Consider the following 27,282-nt stretch of genomic DNA (forward strand, 5'->3'; position numbering starts at 1 on the left):
GGGTGTTGTAAAAACACTAACAGTGAGGATAAGGTGACATGTTTAGCATGCAAACATGCATCATCTGCGCATATTTCTACCACAAACATTTTCTTCCTATCTGATCGGGAGTCTGGGACTGGACAAAACAAGCTGTTCCTTGGTTCAGGTAGCCCAGCCTTCCAATACTTCAGAATGACACACATTTGAGTACAGTATTTGTTTTTAATTCTTTCTGACAATACAAAAGTATGACATTTTGGCTTTATTTCATATCTTCTAGCTTGAACATTGAATTGTTGCAATGATGGAAAACAATCGCCCTAATAATGACAGTGACTGTTTTTTTGTGCATATTCCATTTGTCATTTGTTGCGACAGTGGATCCTGCTTGATTTCCCTGAGTTGAACATGTGACTGCAGACCAAACAAATCTGAAACCTGCAAAAGAGAAGAGCCAGAATCACTACAACATGAAATATTATGATTTATTCTCAGGACATCAGAAGTAACGAAACAAGGCAAGATACATTTATTTATATACCACATTTCATACAAAATGGTCATTCAAAGTGCTTTACATAAAAGGATTTTAAAGAATAAGGTAACACTTTAGTTTAGGGTCCAGTTCTCACTATTAACTAGTTGCTTATTGGCATATACACTCACCGGCCACTTTATTAGGTACACCTGTCCAACTGCTCGTTAACACTTAATTTCTAAGCAGCCAATCACATGGCGTCAACTCAGTGCATTTAGGCATGTAGACATGGTCAAGACAATCTCCTGCAGTTCAAACCGAGCATCAGTATGGGGAAGAAAGTTGATTTGAGTGACTTTGAACGTGGCATGATTGTTGGTGCCAGAAGGGCTGGTCTGAGTATTTCAGAAACTGCTAATCTACTGGGATTTTCACGCACAACCATCTCTAGGGTTTACAGAGAATGGTCCGAAAAAGAAAAAACATCCAGTGAGCGGCAGTCCTGTGGGCGGAAATGCCTTGTTGATGCCAGAGGTCAGAGGAGAATGGCCAGACTGGTTCGAGCTGATAGAAGGGCAACAGTGACTGAAATAACCACTCGTTACAACCGAGGTATGCAGCAAAGCATTTGTGAAGCCACAACACGCACAACCTTGAGGCGGATGGGCTACAACAGCAGAAGACTCCACCGGGTACCACTCATCTCCACTACAAATAGGAAAAAGAGGCTACAATTTGCAAGAGCTCACCAAAATTGAACAGTTGAAGACTGGAAAAATGTTGCCTGGTCTGATGAGTCTCGATTTCTGTTGAGACATTCAGATGGTAGAGTCAGAATTTGGCGTAAACAGAATGAGAACATGGAACCATCATGCCTTGTTACCACTGTGCAGGCTGGTGGTGGTGGTGTAATGGTATGGGGGATGTTTTCCTGGCACACTTTAGGCCCCTTAGTGCCAATTGGGCATCGTTTAAATGCCACGGCCTACCTGAGCATTGTTTCTGAACATGTCCATCCCTTTATGGCCACCATGTACCCATCCTCTGATGGCTACTTCCACCATGTCACAAAGCTCTAATCATTTCAAATTGGTTTCTTGAACATGACAATGAGTTCACTGTACTAAAATGGCCTCCACAGTCACCAGATCTCAACCCAATAGAGCATCTTTGGGATGTGGTGGAACGGGAGATTCGCATCATGGATGTGCAGCCGACAAATCTGCGGCAACTGTGTGATGCCATCATGTCAATATGGACCAAACTCCCTGAGGAATGCTTCCAGCACCTTGTTGAATCTATGCCACGAAGAATTGAGGCAGTTCTGAAGGCAAAAGGGGGTCCAACCCGTTACTAGCATGGGGTACCTAATAAAGTGGCCGGTGAGTGTATATTACTGTTTATTTGAACTTATAAACAAAAATGAATGCCTGCATGAGCATATTCTACATCCCTTGATCCTACCCAATACCTGAACTTAACTACCTTACCAACTATTAATAAGCAGTAATTAGGAGTTTATTGAGGCAAAAGTCGTAGTTAATAGTTAGTTAATATTGAGAATTGGACCCTAATCTAAAGTGTGAACAAACTTTCAAACTAAACCAAACTATCTTTTTTTTTTTTTTTTACCATTTATAATTAACGTTCTACCTTTTCAGTAGTTTATTTTAAATGGGTTTTAAAAATATTCCATGTATTTCGCAATAAAATAATGACTAAAATGCTATTTAAAATAGTTTTGGGGGAATAGTCATTTTTAAGTCATTTTACTATGTAGTATCTTGTCAGTAGTTTCAATTTTAGTTCACAATAACAACACAGGTTGGCACAGTTAAAAAGCAGTGCGATACATGTGTGTGGATGAAGCCGCAGAGAGTTGTCCAGAGGTGGGGTGGTCTGTGGACCAGACTCCTGTTCCTGCTGAACTGAGCCAGTGTTTCTATAGTACTGTAATCAGCTCAGTAGGCACGGGAGGCTAAGTCCATCTATCTCTCGCACACGCTCACATATGACTCACACTGATGGAAGGATCAGATATGGGATAATACGCTTCAGCTGAAGGTGCTTAGCACTTCATTTCCCACAAAATATCTCCTAATGACATTTTAAATACGGCCCGTGCAACTAATTCCATTTTTACTAGCCTTGGATGGTAATGCATCTTTAAACACTTTCTAAATATAGTCATTTATGGCCAGCTTCTCCTCAGCTTCATATTTAACTTGTACATCTGTCATGACTTAGAAGACGGCATGCTTGGCCGCTGGTCGTCCGCTAGCTCAATCTGCTGAGGTCCTTTTAAGCACAACTTCCTGTCTCGATTGCTGTCTTTCATATTTCACCCATCAAAGCTAAAAGTGGAGCTGTTTTTACAGTCCAGAGATGCAGATGTTTTGGTCTGTGTGGCTGGGTCTTGCTCCATTCCTCCTGTCCACATTTCCCAGAATTCCTCTTGATTACATGTGGATTTTGTGGCCCAGCAGTAGGAGAGAGCAAAATCATTTTGTTTTTCACATAGAAGTGCGTAGTGAGCTTGAGCCTATGGAGAAGAGGAGGAGGAGGAAGACAATAACTCCTGGGCTCCACATCTCACTGTGGGCTCCATTAGCTCAGTCTGTTTCTCTTCAGCCCTCATTACGGCCATCTCCACCATCTCAGACTCAATCTTCATCTGTCATGCCAACCCGAATGCTCTCGGCAAGAGTTTGTCATGCTCGTTGTGGAAGGGATCTCACAATCAGCTCATTACGAAGGCAACCGCGTCGTACTGCACTGGTACGATAAAGTTTCATTTTACTCCAGAAACCCACAAAGAGCATTTGCACAATGATATACGAATTCTCAGTCTAATGGAAGAGATCTGAAAGAAATGTATGCTGGAAAATGTCAGGTTATGAAAACCAGGTGTCAAAGTTTGGCTAGTTAAAGGGTTAGTTCACCCAAAAATGCAAATTCTGTCAGTAATTACTCACCCTCATGTTGTTCCAACCCCGTAAGACTTTCGTTCATCTTCGGAACACAAATTAAGATATTTTTGATTAAATCTGAGAGCTGGATCACTCCTCCATAGGCTTCTTAAAGGGATAGTTCACTTTGAAATTAATTTTTGATATGTTTTAGCTTACCTCCAGTGCATCCAAGATGTAGGTGTCTTTGTTTCCACAGTATCTTCAATTTTGATAATTTTAGGTAAAACCGTTGTTGTCTGTCAGTCATACAATGGAGGTGAAGGGGGTCCTCCTCAAAGAGCAGTCAAAATTAAACATTATTTAATGACTCGTAAATGTAAGTACACATTGATGCCCTAAGACACGAAACGAGTGGTTTTTGTGAGAAAACGAACAGTATTTATATTGTTTTTACCTCTTGTAACCACAGCCATGTCCAAGTTATCTGAGGGCGCGGACGCTTCCGTGTGTGACGTGTACGCAGACTGGTGCATAGATAAACTAGATGTCGCCTTGGCGACGGCAGTTCATTGGAACGAAACCTTAGCCAAGGCGACATCTAGGGTATATATATCTATGCACCAGTCTGCGTACACGTCACACACGGAAGCGTCCGCGCCCTCAGATAACTTGGGCATGGCTGTGGTTACAAGAGGTAAAAACAATATAAATACTGTTAGTTTTTTCACAAAAACCACTCGTTTCGTGTCTTAGGGCATCAATGTGTACTTACATTTACGAGTCATTAAATAATGTTTAATTTTGACTGCTCTTTGAGGAGGACCCCCTTCACCTCCATTGTATGACTGACAGACAACAACGGTTTTACCTAAAATTATCAAAATTGAAGATACTGTGGAAACAAAGACACCTACATCTTGGATGCACTGGAGGTAAGCTAAAACATATCAAAAATTAATTTCAAAGTGAACTATCCCTTTAAGGGATCGAAGCTGGCCGGCCCAAAAGTTATGAAAGACATCGTTAAAATAGTCCGAGTGACTACAGTGGCTCAACCTTAAGTTTATCAAGCGACGAGAATACTTTTTGTGCGCAAACAAACAAACAAAAATAACGACTTTATTCAACTAATCATTTCCTTCTCTGTACGACCGTGATATTTCACGTAGTGATATTGCGCAAAGCTTCTAGGTTGCACGTCACACGCAGGCTCACTATTGACCGACGCTGGTCATGTGTGTGATGCGTGACGTACAACCTAGAAGCTTTGCGTAGTTTCACTACGTGAAATATCACGGCCCACAGAGAAGGAAATGATTAGTTGAATAAAGTCGTTATTTTTGTTTGATTTTTGCGCACAAAAAGTATTCTCGTAACTTGATAAACTTAAGATTGAGCCACTGTAGTCACTCGGACTATTTTAACGATGTCTTTCATAACTTTTGGGCCGGCCAGTTTCGATCCCTTAATAAGCCTATGGAGGAGTGATCCAGCTCTCAGATTTAATCAAAAATATTTTAATTTGTGTTCCGAAGATGAACGAAAGTCTTACGGGGTTGGAACAACATGAGGGTGAGTAAATACTGACAGAATTTTCATTTTTGGGTGAACTAACCCTTTAAGCCCAAAGTATACACCGTTTTTTTTTACACGTACGCTAGCTTATACGTATAGTCGAATGCGTAGCCTTTTAAAGTGTACTCCATTTGATAGCGTGCGCGAACATAGCCAGTCAACATGTGTGCTCTAGAAAGTTTCATCTTTGTTTGTCGTTGCAGTCTCTGATATTTTGCTGTTTCATCTTTCTAGTTTCATTTTCTACTGTGAAACAATGGCCTGGGCCACCTTGTGGAACAACGGATTACAAAGTACATGCGGTTACAATCCTGCGTCACTCGTACTATTCTGGTGACGAAATTCACTGTACACAGACTCAATACTTTGGGATTTAGCATGGCCTGCTAGGCTAAAACAGTATCTTTCTCCATTATCAGCCATACAAAGTTCATTCTGAAAACAGGAAGAGATTTTTTTTTTAAACTAATTCATTATATTATAGCCTGATTTGTTATGGAGTGCTCTTAAAGGTTCTCTAAGCGATCCTGGGTGACGTCACTTCTTGTTGACGTTCGAACTATTGTCAAACAAAACGGGGGCTAGCTAGACCCTCCCTCCTCCTCATCTGCACACTAACCCCCAAACCCTTCTTGTCGGTCATTGGCTGGAACAGTTTGTTATGTTTCGTGGAGCAGGTCGCCGCAGTTTGTTTTTGTTGCTGTTTGTGGAGCCTGGGCTGTTTACAGAGATCGCGTTTCTTTACAGTGTGTTCAGGGGACAGGCAGCCAGCGGATAGTGAGGAGATGTTTGCTGTATTTGATCAAAAAAAGTTTTGGCCTAAAAAATGCGTGACATTGCTTAGAGCACCTTTAAAAGTAGCTGGTGAAAGGCTTTGTACTGTTAGCATTCTGGAGGCACCATCAGCGTTGTCATCATGAATAGGGATGAACAGGAAGGTTGACTAGTCGCTCAACCACCAACTGATCACTAATGGCAAGTTTGACTTGTCATTAGTGTCGATTTGGTTTATTATTTTTAAGTGCTTTAAGAGGATAAGTTAAGAGATGCAACTTTGAGGAAAGAGCCTTAACGTACTGTAATAGCATGCGATACTGTAAGTCTGATAGTAGCATTACTGACCTCAAACTTTTCAACAGTAGGAGATTATTTGTTGACTTTCTGTCTAAAGGAATATCCCTGGCCATGATGTCATTTTCTTGAACGATTAGCCACTCGACAACTGATTTCCGAAATGCTAACAGAAGCCTTTCTCTAGGTGTTATAGACCTCATTGGTAAAGACTGCTGAGAAGAAAGTCTTCTAATACAAACTACACTACAGACACCCTCCACCGACTTTCTCTCTTACAAGTTGTCTTCGTGAATGTATAATAATTACACTTTTAGCACTTCACATCTGCAACGGGTTCCCTGAGGTCTGTCATCCTCTCATCAGGTGCAGAACTTAGCCACTGTGAACAAAGAGTTCAATCACTGTTCACCAATCAGCTAAGCTCTGCACCTGCTCTGAGAGTCTCTCCTCGACACGCGTTCACCCACGCCGTCGTTCCTCCTCTGCATTTCCTTGTCATCCTGTCGGAGGCCCACAGAGAAAAGCCACGTCGTCTTTTATTTTTATTTTCTGGAGCAGTGAAGACGGTGCCTCTGGTTGCCATAGCAGCCGTCCGAGCGGCGGTTGTGTGGTAATCCCTGGCAATGTGATTTTTATCTTAAGTCACAAATCAGCACGCCAGGAACCCACACAGCCAGCAGCATGAAAGGCAAAACCTGCAGATCCTCTTGCTCTCCTGCGATTGAGCACGCTTGGCTGGGCCGCCGATATGTCCCTCATTATCCCCATCAAGACGCATTTCACAGGCCTCCAACGTTCAGATTTCAGCCCCGACACATTTCTCAAGAGTTCTCTTACATGTGTCGTGTGGGATATTTTTAGATATTATTAGTCTTGAACATCTAGGAATTTTTTCCTAACATCTAGGAACTTTTTATCTCTCTGGATGTTTTTTTACATTAGGTTTACATTAGGAAAAAAACCAATGATGTGTACGAGTGTATATGATGAAGAGAAAAAAAATCAATTAAAATCCACTTTAAAGCTAAATATGCAAATGTTCTTTTTTAATGTTGAATCATATGGTTTTTGAATTTTTTTTATACCATTTTCAAGAAGTTTCAATTGAATGAAATTTAATAAAATAAAATGTCATGTGGTATAACCTTCAAGTAAAAATATATTACCTTATATCCTAAATACACTCACCGGCCACTTTATTAGGTACACCTGTCCAACTGCTCGTTAACACTTAATTTCTAAGCAGCCAATCACATGGTGGCAACTCAGTGCATTTAGGCATGTAGACATGGTCAAGACAATCTCCTGCAGTTCAAACTGAGCATCAGTATGGGGAAGAAAGGTGATTTGAGTGACTTTGAACGTGGCATAATTGTTGGTGCCAGAAGGGCTGGTCTGAGTATTTCAGAAACTGCTAATCTACTGGGATTTTCACGCACAACCATCTCTAGGGTTTACAGAGAATGGTCCGAAAAAGTAAAAACATCCAGTGAGCGGCAGTTCTGTGGGCGGAAATGCCTTGTTGATGCCAGAGGTCAGAGGAGAATGGCCAGACTGGTTCGAGCTGATAGAAGGGCAACAGTGACTGAAATAACCACTCGTTACAACCGAGGTATGCAGCAAAGCATTTGTGAAGCCACAACACGCACAACCTTGAGGCGGATGGGCTACAACAGCAGAAGACTCCACCGGGTACCACTCATCTCCACTACAAATAGGAAAAAGAGGCTACAATTTGCAAGAGCTCACCAAAATTGAACAGTTGAAGACTGGAAAAATGTTGCCTGGTCTGATGAGTCTCGATTTCTGTTGAGACATTCAGATGTTAGAGTCAGAATTTGGCGTAAACAGAATGAGAACATGGAACCATCATGCCTTGTTACCACTGTGCAGGCTGGTGGTGGTGGTGTAATGGTGTGGGGGATGTTTTCCTGGCACACTTTAGGCCCCTTAGTGCCAATTGGGCATCGTTTAAATGCCACGGCCTACCTGAGCATTGTTTCTGACCATGTCCATCCCTTTATGGCCACCATGTACCCATCCTCTGATGGCTACTTCCACCATGTCACAAAGCTCTAATCATTTCAAATTGGTTTCTTGAACATGACAATGAGTTCACTGTACTAAAATGGCCTCCACAGTCACCAGATCTCAACCCAATAGAGCATCTTTGGGATGTGGTGGAACGGGAGATTCGCATCATGGATGTGCAGCCGACAAATCTGCGGCAACTGTGTGATGCCATCATGTCAATATGGACCAAACTCCCTGAGGAATGCTTCCAGCACCTTGTTGAATCTATGCCACGAAGAATTGAGGCAGTTCTAAAGGCAAAAGGGGGTCCAACCCGTTACTAGCATGGGGTACCTAATAAAGTGGCCGGTGAGTGTATATCATATATTATAAATACATGTGAGTGTACATCTTAATATCTAGCAGTATTTTCAAAAAAGTTTTGCTTTTTTTTTGTTGTATATTTTAGGTTTCATTTAAATTTGAGTAATTTTGTTATGTGCTTTTGTCATTTTTATTAGTTTTTTATATTTCTATTTAGCCTATTTAGTAACTGCCCTGTAATAAAAAGTTCAGATTATCCGATATCCTCTATGACAATTTACACTTGAATGCATGTCGGTTGACTTTCAAATATTAATGAGCAAAGAAGTTTTATTAAAATATAAATACTTTTTTTTTTCCAAATAAATAATAAAAGATTGTCAAACTACTTAAAATTTTCCTGACATGATAACGAGGAAAACACTTTTTAAAATGTAATTCTTATCACATTTTTTCATTTAAATCCCATAAATAAAATATTCTCATCATAGAAAAGGTGTATTTGACTAATTGTATTTTTAATTTTAATTGTATGGCATATTAACGCACCAGTGGGGCTCGACAGCCTTAGTCAAACGGGTTGGCGCGTATGGTCGGGTTGCGGAGAGATTGAGAGATTGTGAGACTGTGGTTAGGTCTCAGCAGCAGGAGGGATGTAGAGGTCAGTAAGCTGGGCTGAGTTGAGTGGGGGACGGAGGGGGGTGACTCTGGGACGCCAGAGTCACTGTCGAGCCCTCTTGAGGTGTCGTGGGCTAGTCGACGAAACACTGAGGACGGAAGGTGCCCACTTGAAGACCCTAGAGATGTCCCCTACTCTGCTCAATCCAGACGGTTGTCGTGCTGGTCCTGTAGTTGCAGCCGTCGCGTGTGCTGACGCGCCAAGTACACTGCTGCCGTTAACGCCGGACAGAAGGGGAGTCACACCACCATATAGAAAGAAGCGTAAATGGATGGAGAAGCATAGTTTACTGTAAAGCTACGTCTTAGTGTTGCTTATCTTGGCGAAAGCCGAGTACAAATCAGCATGAAGTTTTAACATCTACTCTCGTGTAATGGAAATCTTAAAGTATTTGTTAATAAATTATTAGACAAGTGACACATCATTGACCCAAAAACTTACCTAAGCACAACACCCATTATTCAGGTCTGATAGCTTTTTGTCTGGTGTACCTCAAAACAACAAGTGTGACCTGCTATTAGAGTTTAGCACATTTCAGGGCACGTCCGAGCAAGGCAGGAGCCCGGTGTGTGTACCGGAGATTTATTGACAGCGGCTAGACACTGACCTCTGAAGGCAAACAGGCTCTCTGAGAATGAAAATGCTGCATTAGCGACGCACAAATTGCAGAATGATAGTTTTGACCGGCATGATTCATCCAAATCAAGTGACATAAACCACAACGGCTTGGAAAAGCCGCCCGTCTCCTCCGAGTCCTCAAACAAATAAAACTGTCTTGTCGGCAGATTAAAAGCACCACAGCTTCACCAAAAACTCTGGAGCGAGACGACTAATGGATTTATCTCAGGGCCCGTAAGTTGTCTCTTTCCCATTGGCTGAGCAGCGGCCTGTGCTGCTCGGTTAAACAGAATAATACCTCAGCGTGATGTTGAGATAGGAGGCTTCAAAGCCAGACAATTACTCTTTCTTCCGTTCATGGTTACCACCATATATCAGTCCCTCACAGCTTTTAAGGAAGCAACAAATTATGTGGACCCAGGGAATCCCTCCCTTGTAGAGGCAGGGATTTCATGCAGTAAGGGCACAGGGATCCACCTCTCTCCTAAAGCCCTGGAAAAAAAAGCTGCTGCCCCGTTTCTTTTCTGGTGCTTGGGAATTGTTTGAGGAGCACATTCCGAATTCATCATAATACAAACAGATCTCGACAGGCTTCCTGGAAAAGTGCAGATGAGGCAGGAGGGAGCTTCTGGAAGAATGTGAATGTGGCGTTGGCCAGGACACTGGGAGTGGATCTTTAATAATGTGGGGAGTAAAAACAAAAGGGCTTTTTTAGGACTTCTGCGTCTGAGTGAGTTTTTTTTCCAAAGCAGCTCTTACATAATTTACGATTTTTTCGTTAAACGTGTCCAAGTAATGGGACTCGGAGCCATTCAAATCTCTTGACGGTTCATGAGCTGATTGTGGAACCTTTTGTCGAATTTTTTCCAGAATGAGCGGATTCAAACTGAAAATCGTTTTTGACTTCAAACTACAGTAAAGGACAGAGGGGACGTGACACTGTTACCTGATCTGTCTGAATTCAGAGGATCATTTCCTCCACAACGCTGCGTGCTGATTGGTCCATGTCATCTTTAATGAAGGATAGACAACGGCGTGCTAATGCTTGCTGCCGGGCATCTTCCTGGACCATCAACTCGCCGTACAAATACACACCCATGGCCTAGTACACACAGACACACACTAGAATCAAGAAGCGTTCTTTATGAGGGGAAGAGATCTAAGCTCTGTTCCTAAACCTAGTGAGCTCGCTTACTGCCTACTACCTACACAGGCAGCTCCCTTCCAAGGCAGCATCTTGACTGAAATATCATAATATACATTTGTAAGTACACTACATACAGTATAAGTATATTTTATAAGCAATTTTCCATTTTATAGCTCAGTGCATTGTATTCTGGGATTGAAAAAATATGATCATGCCTTAAAAGGCTGGCCATAAAGACAGCTCATTAAGTTTGGGAACAAAGCGCTAGAGAACCACTCATGTACCTGGTCATGGATCAGAAAGAGCTCAACGTCTCGGTATGCCGCTGTGTGTTTATGCTTGACCGCAAGTTCACACCAGCGATGTTTCACCTAATAAGAACGAGACAGATAGAAAGTGATTAAACAAGATGAAAGCAGTCCAACAGCTCTGTAATAACACTGAGCTCACAGGACGTCACCATCTGGAAGAATCACACGCATATGGGGAAATCTGGGAAAGCGCATGACTCTGTGGTTTTGTTATCAGTGTGTTTTATGTTGAAGCAAGCGTGTGTCAGTGGAGGTGTGTGCTCTGTTTATGCTTGATGTTCTCTCTCTCTCTCTCTCTCACGTATAAATGGAGGCTGTGTTAGCGCAGCAGAGCGGAGAGATCACAGACTGGCTCTGTCTCTCCCTCATTCTCATTCCCGTTCTGGTTCTTTGCTGTCATTCAACTCTTTCCTCATAGTGACCTAACAACAGCAGCGCTGAGCACGGCCCAAAGCCTGACCTCATACACGCCAGGGGGATCTCATTACACATTTCTATCACTGGCACACTCATCATTTTTAGGAGTGACCGTATTCAAAGGAATATTCCATTTTCAGTATGACATTGGCATAATGTGCACTCTAAAATATAAAGGTTCCAAAAAGTGTTTTTCACAGTGATGCCTTGGAAGATTCATTTTTGGTTCCCCCAAAGAACCTTTCAGTGATCAGTTCAGAACCATGTTTTTCTTAGTGTGAAGAATATTTTAATAGTCTAAAGAACCTTTTCCACTATAAAGAACCGTTTGTGCGATGGAAAGGTTCCATGGATGTTAAAGGTTCTTCGTGGACACATCAAATCCAATAAAGAACCCTTATTTTTAAGAGTACTGCAAAAATAATAAGTTACTTGTTTTCTTAGGTTACAGTAGCCTGGTTTCCATTACAGATTTGCGCAAAATGTTTGCGATATCTTCTAAATGTCAATAAAAACCATTAACCAATGTTATGCGACTAAAACTTTTTTTTTTTCCTCTCACGATAAGTCATTCCAAACATGGCAACGGATAAACTGTCTTGATAAATTGTGGCATTTCTCTTTTGTTTAGAATCCAGTATTCCTGTAATTCTTGAATAAAGTTTAATAAAGAACTGTCTAGTCTTCGTGTCCAAACATACCGAGCCGTCTTTAAAGAATTTTTTACTTTTACGTTATATCAGGTGACCTGTAAATGCGTAAAAACTGACATGTGCTAGTTTTTGCGAAATTGACGCGTTTCCAATGGCTGTTTTTTTTTTCAATTTGCGCAATTTGAAGGGTAATGGAAAGGCAGTTAGCCTTTAGGCACTTACAACCTTTAGGCACTTACAACGTGAATGATGCCATTTTTTTAACTTTATAAAATAGAAATCTGAACCGTATAATTTTATAAAAGCACTCAAATGAATTCCTCTATTAAAATGCATCAAGTTGTTTAAATCATGATTTTTTTTCTTTTCGTTTGAGGGTTCATTTGTCATTCCGACAGGTTTAAAAAAAAAAAAAAAAAAAAAAAAGGTAAAGTGATTTCTTTCACACTAACATCATGTTTATGCATTTGGCAGAAGCTTTTAATTAAAGTTAACACAGTTGCGTTTTGTGTCTAAAGCTACTATTGAGTACTTTAAGGTTTATGCATTGGCCCCATTCACTTCCATTGTAACTCCTGACAGTAAGCCAGATTTGAGCAGAGACGAGTTGACATTTTTTTTTGTGATAACTAACATTATGCCTCAAATGCTTTAAATTTTGGTTAAGTGAATCCACTGATTCAGAGGTTGGACATGTTAGTTTTGCATCATAATAAGCATGTTAGTGATCTTAAGCAAAGTCTTTCGCTCCCCCACATGCAGCAGGGGTTTAATCGAAGCTGAATAGGCGGGAGCTCGCGGGGCCTGAAGGTGGCAGGCAGTTTAATGATTAATGAAGTTAGATTGTGTGAGTGTGTGTACAAGTGTGTGAGAATGTTTGCTTTAAGACGAGGTGTGAAGTGACTCAGGACAACAACAGGAAGCAGCGGCACTGCAAGGAGCCTTCCGGTCCCAAACACCGTCTATTTAAGCAACATGTTCAAATGTCAGGGTGCAATTACGAGGAATGAGGTCGCAGTCTCCTCTGTCTTCACCTGCCCGCAAACCTTATCATTTCAGCTGATCGCTGTTGTGTTTCTTGTTTTGTTCTTTCTCTTTCATGTGTCAAATGCTGTTCATGCAAAAGTTTGCACAGACATGATTTCAGTCTCCACTGTTCAGTCAGTTTAACAAAATTAAAGGTGCTTTAGTGAGAAGATAAAACCTGACATATTACATTATTTAAAAGCGAATACAATCAAAAGATACAGTACATTGCAGGGACTGTCACACCTCTTCTAACTTTTACCTCAGTGGAAAAATGTACCATCAGACGTCTACAGTATGTGAAATCTGTGGCAGGATATTCATAGATCAGAAATCTTTGTGGCAACTTATTCCCGTTGGTAAGCAAGCAAATTCAATCAATGAGGAACAAAATGTTTGTGACTGGTAATATTAGTTTTCACCAATTGACTGGCCTGAGTTATGATGATGCGAGTGCTCTGATTTATGATGATGCGAGTGGCTTGTGCTCTTTGAATCAAATATGGAAAAGTGACCAAGCTTCCATTATAGGAAGAAAATTAAATAAAAATGAATCAAATATTTGGAAAGTTGGAATGTGTTGAAAATCACAATCATATCTTTAGCATTTTATGCTGTTTATTATTTTACTAATAGCTATCATGGACTTTTTAAAAATAAAATGTAACTTTCAATGAAATAAACTGCATAAAATAGATGTAAAATATGCTTTTGGTTTTGATGTGAAAGTGTAGTGTAGGACGCACGACAAATTTCAGAAGAGAAATAAAACCAATATATATAACATTTGTTTTCCCCGGCACAAAAATGTTGCTATTTAGCAATTTTGTAGTGAAAATGTTGGCAGGCAAGTACAAAATTATAATTACTGGCTGGCTGGGCATTGCTAACTTGTGAAAGACTTGCGAAACACACACACACACACACACACACACTCACATACTTGTCTATGTGGTTTACGGGGACTCTCCATAAAGGTTTTTGTACTGTACAAACTGTATATTCTGTCCCCCTACCCATAAACCTACCCATCACAGAAAACTTTCTGCTTGTTTTGAATTTCGAAAAAAAACACACACACCTTTTATTATGTTTTTTAAGCCATTTGGTTTTCCATGGACACAGGAAGTGTCTCATAAACCATGTTTATTTTGTAATACCTATGTCATTATAGACATTTGTATCCTCATAATAAACCACATATACGAGAACACACACACACACACACACACACACAAAAAGAAAACCAAAATGCTTTCCCGTGAGGGTCACAGAACCACTCGCAGCCCACAGAAGCCACAGTGACGACAGCCACATACTGGAGAAAACACACATCAGTAATTAGCAGAAAGGCAAATACCTCAGATACACACACAGCATAGCACATCTGTCTAGACACAAACAGCAAGCAAACCTGTGTGTATGGGATAAAGGTTCCTCTCGCCTGGGGTGTGGTAACAGTTAATGATAACAATGATCTAAACTCCCACAACAGGAAGACATTTTGTTCAGTCAGACAGCCTGACCTACATTAACCTAACCTAAGGACACTTGAAGAATCCAATAAACTTAATGCGCACGCAGCATTAGGTATCTCACTCATTAAACCTGACGGGAGGAGGAAGGATTTAAGAGGTATTGGTGAATGTGAGAGAAAAATTGCTTAAATGATGATCTGGTGGCTTAAAGGGATAGTTCATCCAATTACTTACATTTCAGTCTATTTCTTGCATAAAGCTTTAAGTCTAGCATATGAACAGTGTGGACTACTGGATGGATGTTTTTATTTAATAAATTTAAATGTATTTAAAAACATCCTAAAAAATATATAATTTAACTTAAATACACATTGAATTTAACTTAAATAATACACATTTAATTTAATTATATAGATTTATATATACACTAATTTTTTTATATTAAATAATATAAATGTAATTAAATTTGATACATTTATACATATACTAACGTTCAAATATTTGGGGTCGGTAAGATTTTTTTTTTAAAATGAGTTAATACCTTTATTCTGCAAGGATGTATCTAATTATTCAGAAGTGACAGTAAAGACACTTTACAAAAGATTTCTATTTCAAATAAATGCTGTTCTTTTGAACTTTCTATTTATTAAAGAATCACCCTGTTTCCATAAACATTAAGCAGCACAACTGTTTTCAACATTGGTAATAAATCAATTATCAAATCAGCATATTAGAATGATTTCTGGAGGATCATGTGACACTGAAAACTGGAGTAATGATGCTGAAAATTCAGCTTTGCATCACAGGAAAAAGTGACATATTTTTAGATATTTAAATAGAAAACAGTTATTTTAAATTGTAATAATATTTCACAATATTAATGCTTTTGCTGTATTTTTGATCAAATAAATGCAGCCTTGGTGAGAATAAGAGGCTTTTTTCAAAAACATTGAAAGATCTCACCAATTGAACAGTTGTGTATATATTTAATTATATTTGTCATCTTAGAGCCAGTGGCCTCATGGGATGGCACAGTGTCGACTAGCTGCACACTTCAGAACTTCAACAGATGTGCTACATCATCCAGGTACTGTTCAATTGTTCTGCTGCTTTTTGCATTCTGTGTAGCAGGGAAGTATGTATAAATGAATGCAGAAATTATACGTAAAAGAGCAACGCGGACGCTCTGTAAGATATCACTTTTTTGTGTAGAACAATCATAGGAATTTCAGGGTGAGTAGATGATGTCATCCATCCATTTGTGGGTGCACTGTTCCTTTAAAGTGAGGTCAGTATGTCTGATGACTATTGGCAGACCTCTGTGTCCACAGCAGACTAAAGTAACATGCCATGAGCATCAGTGATTACACTGCATCTGTGGGAGCGTTTCTGTGTGCATGTACACGTTTGCTTGCAGTAATAAATTGTGGAATGTCCCGTGTAATTACTGCGTCTCTGGAGAGAGAGAGAGAGAGAGAGAGAGAGAGAGAGAGAGAGACTGCAGCTGTCCTGCCTCAGGGGTCTCCCCAGGAATGCAGCTCAACTCTGATCCCCTCTGCAGCTGCCGGACCAGGTCTAAACGGGGCACAGAGGAGGGCACAGCGACACACATGCATGTAAACCCGTAACCATGCGTACTCAAGCTTATTTCCAAACGGTCACATGCCAATATACCAATACGTGCCTTTTAAAACCAGTAGGTTAAGCCCTGTTGGACACATGGTGACATTATGCACACACCGAGATTGATATAAAGATACGCCAGCCTTACAAGAACTTCCTGAAACAGCAGATGGCGGGACTCCATCATAACCAGACAAAAGCCTCAGGTCATTTATCACCAGTGATGCAATATTTCATAATACGTCAAGAGCGCAACCTTTAAATGATGTGGGTCACGTCACCCTAGGAAGAGATCATCCCAGAAGTCCCTGTCTGATCTGTGAGTTTAATTACTGTGCATTTTAAGTTATTTGGTTAATGAGTATTGTGCTTTCTTGTAGTTATAAGTTTTAGTGAAACGTGTTAGTCATTCGGTCTCATTCATTAATTATTGAGTACAGAAAAAGTTCCCACGCAAAATTTCCCAGGTGCATACACACATTATTCTCATTCTGATGTTGAGGAAAAAGGATTATTCTAAAAAGAAAGCACGCCCCCACAGTGAACATAATACATGCTCAAATCACCATTTAATGGCCTTTCTGCACCTGTACAGGTGGAAACGCATCCTTGCGCTCTCGAAAGAGGAGCTCTCATACACGAAAAGCAAGATATTTGAGTAAAACCAAGTGTGCCGGTTTCAGAATCACTTGTAATTACTTGTCCAAAAAAATTCAACAGGCTTATTGGAAAAACGTACCTCTATACAGTACATTTTTGCAAAACGCAATGTAGGTAGAGGATAATAATAAATGTTTCTTGAGCACCAAATCAGCATATTAGAATGATTTCTGGAGGATCGTGTGACACTGAAGACTGGAGTAATGATGCTGACAATTCAACTTTGTCATCACAGAAAACAGTCATTTTAAATTGTGATACTATTTCACAATATTACTGTTTTTACTATATTTTGATCAAATAAATGCAGTCTTGAGCATGTGAGACTTCTTTCAAAAATATTTAAAAAATATTACCGACCCCAAACTTTTGAGTGGTAGTGTATATATTTAATTGTAGATACTTTTCCTCAATATTATACCATAGAATAAATAATAATTATTGTATGTTATTTATTTTACGTTGTTACTAGTTATCAGATTTTTTGGTCACACTTTGATTTAGGGTCCAATTCACACTATTAACTAACTATTAACTACAACCTTTGCCTCAATAAACTCCTAATTTATTGCTTATTAGTAAGGTAGATGTTAAGTTTATTGGGTAGGATTTTAGGTTGGACCCTAAACTAAAGTGTTAGCGATTTTTTTGTAATACAAATATGAATAAATATATATATTTTTTGGCTAACAACATTCCAGGTTTCTAAAGCCGACTATTTTAAACCTTTAATTTAAGTGCATCAGCCTACTGATGAATCCTAATTTCTGTGTAAAAATGTTTACACCGAGGTTTTAAATACTTGACTATGTGTGGTAAATGAAAAAGATTCTTGTTTTATGCTGTCACCGTTTCATGTTGTTTGGATTCCAATAAAATGCTTTTCAAGTGGAACGGGTGTCATCTGATCTCTCATCAAGCAGCCCATGTTACGATTCATGTGATTTTTTTCCAGGAACACACATACTATTACAGAGCACTTCTGATATGCCTTTTATCAATCGCTCTCCTCCTGGCCGGTTGTCCGTGTGAACTTTGTGACCGGGTTTTGAGAGTAGCTGTGATACAATGCGTTCTGTGTGCCTGACCAACAGATGGTATTCGCACTCACGCGCAATATACACACGCACACGAGTCCTCACATGAAACAGCATACCACAACGCTTAGCCCTCATGCTTTTGCCTGTGCTCGCACGAAATACACGGCACACATCCCGCGTCAAGGACTGAGAGGTGCTATTCTCTCCTAATCTAAGCGGAATCCATCCCAAATACTGTTCAAACACCTCAGAAACTCCTACGCAGGGTTCTGAAGTACGATATTGTGTAATGGAATGGAGGCTGTACTGAAGGCGGATTAACTTAAACCGCATCCTAAATTTGACCCTCTAGTATTCTTCTAAATGAATCATAGTTTCTTTATTCCCTTATAATTCAAGTATAAACAAAATATCTTCGAACACACACACACACACGAAAGCGCATGTTGGGTTTTCATATTTTAAGGGGACTTTCCATAGACAATCACTTTCGTTTGGGTCCAATTCTCACTATGAACTAGTTGCTTATTAGCATGCCTATTACTAGGATATTGGCTGTTTATTAGTTCTTATAAAGCACATGACCATATTCTATATCCCTTAATCCTCCCCAATATCTAAACTTAACTATTCCCTTATTAACTATTAATACGCAGTAATTAGGATTTTATTGAGGCAAAAGTCGTAGTTAATAGTGAGAATTGGACCCTAATCTAAAGTGTGACCAATGACTTTTAAACTATATATTCTAGCCCCTAACCCTACCCATCACAGAAAACTTTCTGCATTTTTTACATTTTCAAAAACTTTGTTTTGTATAATTTATAAGCAGTTTTCCTTAAGAAGCCCTTAAAAAGTCCAAAGGTCAAAAATGACTGGAATTGCTATCTTTGTGGGGACATTGGGTCCCCATAACATAAGGAATACCAGGTACACACACGCAGGCACACACACACACATTGAATTATTACATTTTTTCAAGAAAATTCAAAGCAAACAAAACAACAAGTGGTGCTTGTCTGTTCAAAACGACCACATAAGACGCTGTAGTAGCCAGGGCATCACTACGCAGTTGGTAAGCTGTTCTGAGTTGTTTTAGCTTGTTACTATGCGGTTGTTAGGTACTGACTGATTGCGAGGGCATTGCTAGGTGGTTCCTTACTAAATATGTGCAAAACTGCCAGAATGATATAATGTTGAAGGTGTTTGCCAGGCTACACTGGCTGTTTGTTAGATGGTTGCTTACAGGTCCAGTCAAAAGATCCCAAGCCCTAGTTCTTAATGATATTCTGGTCTAGGTATGGCTCAGAACCCTCCATCATCATAAGTCTACAGGATGATTCCACCCATTTTACTGTGCACCAGGTGAAAATGAAAAGTCTGATCGCTTTACAAAAGTAAATAGCACACCTCTCTTCAACAAGCCACACAATCTGAGGCATAATTCAAACGTCTGTAAACGAGTCATGACGAGTTTAATAATCAGGGTTAGGGGTTGGTTTAAATCCCTAACCCTTAGTTTAAACAATATTAATGGCCATGCTTGCCTTTGCAAGTACCACTAATTATGAAATATCCAGTGATTCATTTCTTATGTGAGAACAACGCCCAGTCGTGACCCACATAGACTGAGTGGCGCCGACCACACCTCTCATTTTTATTGTGACCTTAAAGCGATTTACAGGCAGAGCTAATAATTGTGCACAGCTAATAAAGATTTACGTCTATTTTAAAACATGAAAATGATCTGTCAGGAGGAATTCATGAAAGGAAAAAAGGAGGCTAAATGGTGACGGTGCTTCAGAATGGTCAAAAAATGTCTATAGCGGGCAGGAGAATTAAATCTGCCCGAAAGAAAAGATGACCGTCGGAGCCTGGGAGAAGCAGCAGAGAAAAGAAGCCAGAGAGCGGGTGGGACGGAGGGAGGGGCACGTGGTAGTAATAACCTGATTTATTTTTAGAGGGCCTTTTGTTTTTCCTGGAAGGTCTTGATGAAAACCTCCCATTGGGCCTCGGTTTGAAACTAACTGTGGTAGTCTGGGACTTACTGTGGTCACCATTTCGTATTATCTTACATCATTCGTGCTGCCAAATAGTGCTTCGTTTCAAAAGAACGTTGTGGTAGGTCACTGCCGGTCTGCCAAATTTTGCTCCCAAACAGAAGCTGGCCTCCTCTGAATTGACTAAGTATCACAACGTGGCCTAATTGGCTGCCGGGACAGTAATTGAATCAGGAGGCAAATACCACAGAGGTTAGCGTTTGGCTAGCGTGCGCTTCTCAAAGAGAACAGAGCACGGCCCGAAACCCCTGTAAGTCTTAAGAAGAAAACTCTCCATAATCTGGGAGAAATCAGATAGCTTCACTTGCGTTTGTCTGATACGGCCAAGCGAGAGGACGTTTCAGGGAATTCAAGTAGACATGATATTTTCGAAACCTCTCTATCTTAAACAGAATGATGAGATTACTTACAAATAAATGCAAGCAACTTATTCACTGAGGTAGAAGAGTAAATGTCAGCAGTATTAGTGTTACGGCATACAAACTCAAGAAGGAGAACAACAGAAAATGATAAGACTGATGGATTGGTGTGGTTTTTCAGCTGTGAACATAAGAGGTGTTGGTGGAGAAGTGACAAATGAGTTTAGCCTGCCTCTAGTCAATATTTGAAAAGGTGTGGAGAGGAAACGGCAAAAGAAAGAAGGTATTAAAAACACTTTTACCGTTCAATAAAAATAATGATTGTTTTTTTCAAATAGTTCTCCTGAACCTTCAAACTCTTGGTAACTTACAGTTACAGTTATCCCTGCGTATTAAACTGGCAGAGAAGAAACTATTTTAACATTGAAAAGAAAACTATGAACTACTAAGACACTGATATGATATATTATGAAAGCACTGAAGCCATAAAACATATGTTTTTAATCTTTTTAGTTTCCTGATTGTCTAAACCTAGAATTCAATGTAATTATTGAAACTGTCGACTGTTTTGTGGTATCCTCAAGATAAATATACTGATGGATAAGCAGAACTAATGCTGGGAGCAGGTCTGGAGGCAAAGTAACCAGTCAAATGCAAGAGTGTATGGTGTAAATATGTGTGTGTTGATTACCTCAGCATCCTGGGCCTGTAGGTTATAAGTAGTCTGAAGGAGTCTTAGCGTAGACAGACTCAGCTTTGGTTCCTCTAGAAGAAACTCCAAAAGAAGCACAAGCTGCTCTGGACTCAACTGAAACAGAAAAACAAAAGGGTTGTGAATAATTTCATATAGCTAACGTACAGTGGCGTCATGCACTTAGTATTTTTGAGGGGGCACCACTTTGGGAGAAGGGGGGGGGGTCATAATATAATAAAACTTTACTTTAGCTTTCATGTCATCATATCCGATTATACTTCTGAATTATCGGAGCGAGAACATGCATTATTAACGCATTTACTGTCTCTATTCCAGAATATCAGGCCTGCAACTGCATATATAAATCCAGAATCAATTTAGTCTTCCATGTATTTTGTTGCTTATAGAAACAAACAAATTTAAAGCATATAAGAACTGACACCGCAAGGCGAACTGCAGCTTATCTCAGCATTGTGCAGTGCTTTTTGTGAATCAAAGTCCTGCAAACCGAATTATATTTTACAAACTATAAATGTTTTTGCTAGTTTTTATCTGTATTTAAAATGTCATAAACATAAAATAAACATTATATGGTTAAAAACACTGAACAGTTGTGATATATGTCTCTTGGTTTAAATGGGCATGACGTCTCCGCTAACATATACAGTGAGGTCCTCCATATATGTATATTGTTCAAAAGTTTGAGATCTGTAGGTTTTTTTTTAAAAAGGAATTACATCTTTTATAGAACAAAGATGTATGAGAGAACAGACACTTATAATGTGCTGTTCTTTAGGTTTTTTATTGTAAAAAAATACATTGATAATTGATAATAATAAATGTTATAAAATAATAAATAATAATAAATGTTTCTTGAGCACCAAATTAGCATATCAGAATGATTTCTGCAAGATCATATGACACTGACATTATTTTATATTTATTTAAATATTTACAATATTTTATTATTGCTAAATATAGTAAAATAAGAAATTAAATGCCAACCAAAAAACATCAAAATGTATTTGATTGGTTATTAGTGAAATAGTGAAGAATCATACAGTAACTTTCTTTTTCATTCTCTTTTTTTTTTTGTTTCAAATGCTTTAAATCATAATACTTTCTGTTTATATAGTTTAGGATTCAATTTTATTTAGAACCCTAGATTTTCAATGTGATTTTTTTTTTTCATTCATAATTTAAATAAGACTTGATCGGGCACAATGTGAAACGTAGATAAAGACTCAGATGAAACACACCACAAAATGATTTACAGGTTTCAAATAGCATCCACAAACCATGCCGGCATTTTCAGAAGGTTGAATAAGACATCAATGCTGTCTTTGAAGCGCATCAGAGAGCCGAGCGGGAAAAGAGAAGCACGTTTCGAGCACGAGCTCGGAGTGGGAAGAGCATTCCCAGTGCCGCTGCTAGCCATTTTGGTGCCCTAAGCATAATTCCTTTATGATGCCCCCCCGCCCCCCCCCCCTAAAAAAAAAAAAAACATTTTAATTTAGGATTTTCATTTAGGGGGGCTAAGCCCCCAATGAGGGTATGATTTATAAAAAAAATGCAAAAATTAAAAAGTAACACTTTAGTTTAGGGTCTAATGCTTACTATTAACTAGTTTCATTACCATGCAATGGCATGGTTTTATAATCACTGGGGTTCCGAATTTGAGGCAGGTTAGTTAGGGGTGTTCGGGGGAAATTTTGGATTTTTCTGAACTACAGATGTGCATTTTAAGATGTTGTGAAGGCAAAAAAAAAAAAAAATATATATCGATAACAACAGCTTTAAAACCATGTCAGTGGGCAGCTGATTATTTTTCTCTCCTCATCAGCATCACACTCTTTTCTCTTTGTTTTTATCTTGCCCTGTCTCTTCCCCTCCTAAAGTTGGCTTTTTTTAATTTTCTAAAGGTTACAATTTGTATTTTATTCTCAATATGTACACATTCATTATTAATCCTGTGGCTAACATGATGAAAACGGCTTTGTTCATGTTTCTTGTCCCCTCACAATGACAATAGCCTAAACTATTACACTAGGCTACATGTTACATAGGCCTATTTTCAGTTCAAAATAGCGAAATTAGACAAAACTATATTAGTTTGCCTAATTATTTTTTGTCATTCGTTTAACATTTATGACCTAAAAAAAACTGTCAAATAAAGTTAAGTTTAGCTACTTACATCTTATCTCGCACTTGACCGTACACTGAAGCGTCGAGTTGCACTGTTAAAATTCGCGCTCAGCGTCTGTGAACATAAAGCCCGCCTACTTTGATTTGATTGGTCATCTCAAATATTCTGACATTGACGAGCAGTGACAGACCAATGAGGCTCAGATGAACAAACACATGACACACACACACACACACACACACCCTGTCCTGTGTTTCTGACGTGCTCTCTGTCTCTGCTCGGCGCCACTGCGGTCAAGTGGGCCGCGCGTTGAAAATACACGGTCAAGCCAGCCGCACATTTTTTTTAGTATGCGCGTCTAATCGTGTACTTACGGTATGGGTGCTGAAAGAGGTCAAACTTGATTTTTAGACTCTATTTTCTGCTATTTTCCATCTTATTAGGACACAAATAATATATATTTTTTAACTATTTTAATGTTTGTATGCCTAAATATGATTAACATTAATTATTACATAATTTATTCATGTTCATATTCATTTTAATTATCCTTAATATTTTTACATTTTTATTTTTAATGTTTATATATATATATATATATATATATATATAAATTGTATACATTAATTATTATAATATATTTATTAATGCTAATGAAATGTAATAATAATGTTATTTATCATACATTTATTTTAAATTTGTATTGTTGATTTAATTATTAGGCCTATATATCAGGTATTAATGTCTATTTACTTATTTTTAATTTGAATGTTTATATAGTATACATTAATTATTGTAATATATTTATTAATGCTAATGAAATCTGTAATATTGATGTTAATTATCATACATTTATTTTACATTTGTATTGTTGATTTTAATGTTTGTGTATAAATAAAGAATACATTTAATTATTTTACATCATGTATAAATGTTTATTTATTTATTTACTTACATTTTTCATTTTAATGTAAATGACAAATATGATACAACAGGCTTTTGGTGGCTTTAATCTGTCAATTATCCATGAATTGCATATATGAACAATTCAAACATAATCTATGAAATATGCTTGCATACCTGATGAATGAAACACAAATGATATTTAAAACACATGCACACACACACACACACACACATATACACACAATTTATATATACAAGTAGGCTATGTTATATTACTGTATAGTTTTTGAAGAAAAGGCAAACTCACCCCACACATCAAAGTGCATTCTATCACTTACACCATGTCCCATTTTCAAACACTCATAAAAAGTGTTCCTTCATAGGTTTGCTCATTTTTTCATTGGATTCCTGTTCAGAATAACCCTGGCTATTACTGTAATTATTTTCTAGTCATTTTACTGTATAGTTTTGGAGAAAAGTAAAGGCAAACTAACCCCAATCATCAAAGTGCATTCTATCACTTACACCATGTCCCATTTTCAAACACTCATAAAAAGTGTTCCTTCATAGGTTTGCCCATTCTTACATTTGATTAATGTTCAGAGTGACTCTGACTATTACTGTAATTATTGTCAAGTCATTTTACTGTATAGTTCATAAAAAGTGTTCCTTTATAGGTTTGCTCATTCTTTCAATATATTCCTGTTCAGAGTGACTCTTAATATTACTGTAATTATTTTCAAGTCATTTTACTGTATAGTTTTGGAGAAAAGTAAAGGCAAACTCAGTCACTAGTGCATTCTATCACTTTACACCATGTCTCATGTTCAAACACTCATAAAAAGTGTTCCTTCATAGGTTTGCTCATTCTTTCAATATATTCCTGTTCAGAGTGACTCTGACTATTACTGTAATTATTGTCAAGTCATTTTACTGTATAGTTTTGGAGAAAAGTAAAGGCAAACTCACCCCAATCATCAAAGTGCATTCTATCACTTACACCATGTCCCATTTTCAAACACTCATAAAAAGTGTTCCTTCATAGGTTTGCTCATTCTTTCAATATATTCCTGTTCAGAGTGACTCTTAATATTACTGTAATTATTTTCAAGTCATTTCACTGTATAGTTTTGGAGAAAAGTAAAGGCAAACTCACCCCAATCATCAAAGTGCATTATAGCACTTACACCATGTCCCATGTTCAAACACTCATAAATACTGTTCCTTCATAGGTTTGTTCATTCTTTCAATATATTCCTGTTCAGAGTGACTCTTAATATTACTGTAATTATTTTCAAGTCATTTTACTGTATAACTTTGGAGAAAAGTAAAGGCAAACTCAGTCACTAGTGCATTCTACCACTTACCATGTCTCATGTTCAAACACTCATAAAAAGTGTTCCTTCATAGATTTGCTCATTCTTTCAATATATTCCTGTTCAAAGTGACTCTGACTATTACTGTAATTATTGTCAAGTCATTTTACTGTATAGTTTTGGAGAAAAGTAAAGGCAAACTCACCCCAATCATCAAACTGCATTCTATCACTTACACCATGTCCCATTTTCAAACACTCATAAAAAGTGTTCCTTCATAGGTTTGCTCATACTTTCAATATATTCCTGTTCAGAGTGACTCTTAATATTACTGTAATTATTTTCAAGTCATTTTACTGTATAACTTTGGAGAAAAGTAAAGGCAAACTCAGTCACTAGTGCATTCTATCACTTAACACCATGTCTCATGTTCAAACACTCATAAAAAGTGTTCCTTCATAGGTTTGCTCATTCTTTCAATATATTCCTGTTCAGAGTGACTCTGACTATTACTGTAATTATTGTCAAGTAATTTTACTGTATAGTTTTGGAGAAAAGTAAAGGCAAACTCACCTCAATCATCAAAGTACATTCTAGCACTTACACCATGTCCCATGTTCAAACACTCATAAAAACTGTTCCTTTATAGGTTTGTTCATTCTTTCAATATATTCCTGTTCAGAGTGACTCTTAATATTACTGTAATTATTTTCAAGTCATTTTACTGTATAGTTTTGGAGAAAAGTAAAGGCAAACTCAGCCCAACCATCAACGTGCATTCTATCACTTACACCATGTCCCATTTTCAAACACTCATAAAAAGTGGAAGCCGCCGTCGTCGAAAAGGCAACTCTAGCGAGCATCTGGGAGACTGAGGAAGCCGGCCATCTTCGTCACCTTCAGCCGTCCTGCGAGCTAGCGCCATCCGACGGATTTGTATCCTTTTTACAAAAAAGCTTCCTATACTTATTTGTATCTAAAAGAGTCTAGCGTCTTTTTAAAGATGTCTCGTAAATCCTCCTGCGGTTCTTGCCGCGCTCCCCTCGAGACTGGAGACCGCCACGTCATCTGCGCTCTCTGCCTCGGATTGGAGCACGCCGAGCTCGCCCTCGCCGATGGCGGCTGCGATCTCTGCGAGGACATGCCGTTGTCGACCCTGCGGGCTCGACTTTAGGCCACTAAAGTTGCTTCCGCGCCGCCTCTGACTTCGCCGCGGAAGAAGAAACGCCGCTCTCAGAGGCCGCCGGAACCCCAGCTAGAAGCGTTCATCCCGCCGGAGCCTGTCGCCTCCCGCTCTCCTTCTCCGCCGCTTCCGGACATGCAGTTGCCGCCGAGTGGCCGCTCTGTCGCCTCCGATGACGCCGCGGACATCAAGGAAACCTGTTCGCTTCTCGCTTCAGACAGTGAGGAATGGTCCGGTTCTCACGCCTCCTCGGCCCGAGAATCCTCTGGGACCCGCGCTGGAATCGAGGAGGAATTAGTGCGCCTCCAGAAAGCCTCCCAGGCCATGAATCTTTTTCTGCCTCGTCGCGCTAGCTCCTCTGCAGGCCGCTCACGTGACCAGCCTCCTGCACGAGCCCCACCCCAGCGCCCAGCTCAGCACAGTCAGACTTCTCAGCGACGCCAGGGCGGCCGCCCTCGTTCTCGCTCTGACAGCCGCCACAGACCGCCGCCTCCTCGGGGGCCTCGGCCTAGGATCACGCTGAAACCTGATCACTCGAAGTCTGCCTAGCACAGCTGAGGAAAAGACGGCGCTCTCCCGCCGCGGCCGGACCGCCGTCAAAGTTTCGC

The 27,282-nt window shown here is 39.2% G+C and overlaps 1 protein-coding gene across 2 annotated transcripts in view; it reads right to left on the reverse strand.

The window, feature by feature from the left end:
• Positions 1-190: 190 nt before the first annotated feature.
• Positions 191-27,282, reverse strand: part of aopep (aminopeptidase O (putative)) — a 114,146-nt gene continuing 87,054 nt past the window's right edge. For both annotated transcript variants that reach the window (XM_056237558.1, XM_056237559.1), the window contains exons 13-16: positions 21,121-21,237; positions 11,087-11,173; positions 10,602-10,757; positions 191-420 (exon numbers count right to left, since the gene is read on the reverse strand). In XM_056237558.1, coding sequence (XP_056093533.1) covers positions 10,617-10,757; positions 11,087-11,173; positions 21,121-21,237 — 345 coding nt within the window. In that variant the 3' untranslated portion in view covers positions 191-420; positions 10,602-10,616. The remainder of the gene's footprint in view (positions 421-10,601; positions 10,758-11,086; positions 11,174-21,120; positions 21,238-27,282) is intronic.

Source organism: Rhinichthys klamathensis, unplaced genomic scaffold (assembly GCF_029890125.1).
Source record: "Rhinichthys klamathensis goyatoka isolate OS25496 unplaced genomic scaffold, OSU_Roscu_1.1 h1tg000487l_1, whole genome shotgun sequence".
NCBI classification, from domain to species: Eukaryota; Metazoa; Chordata; class Actinopteri; order Cypriniformes; family Leuciscidae; genus Rhinichthys; species Rhinichthys klamathensis.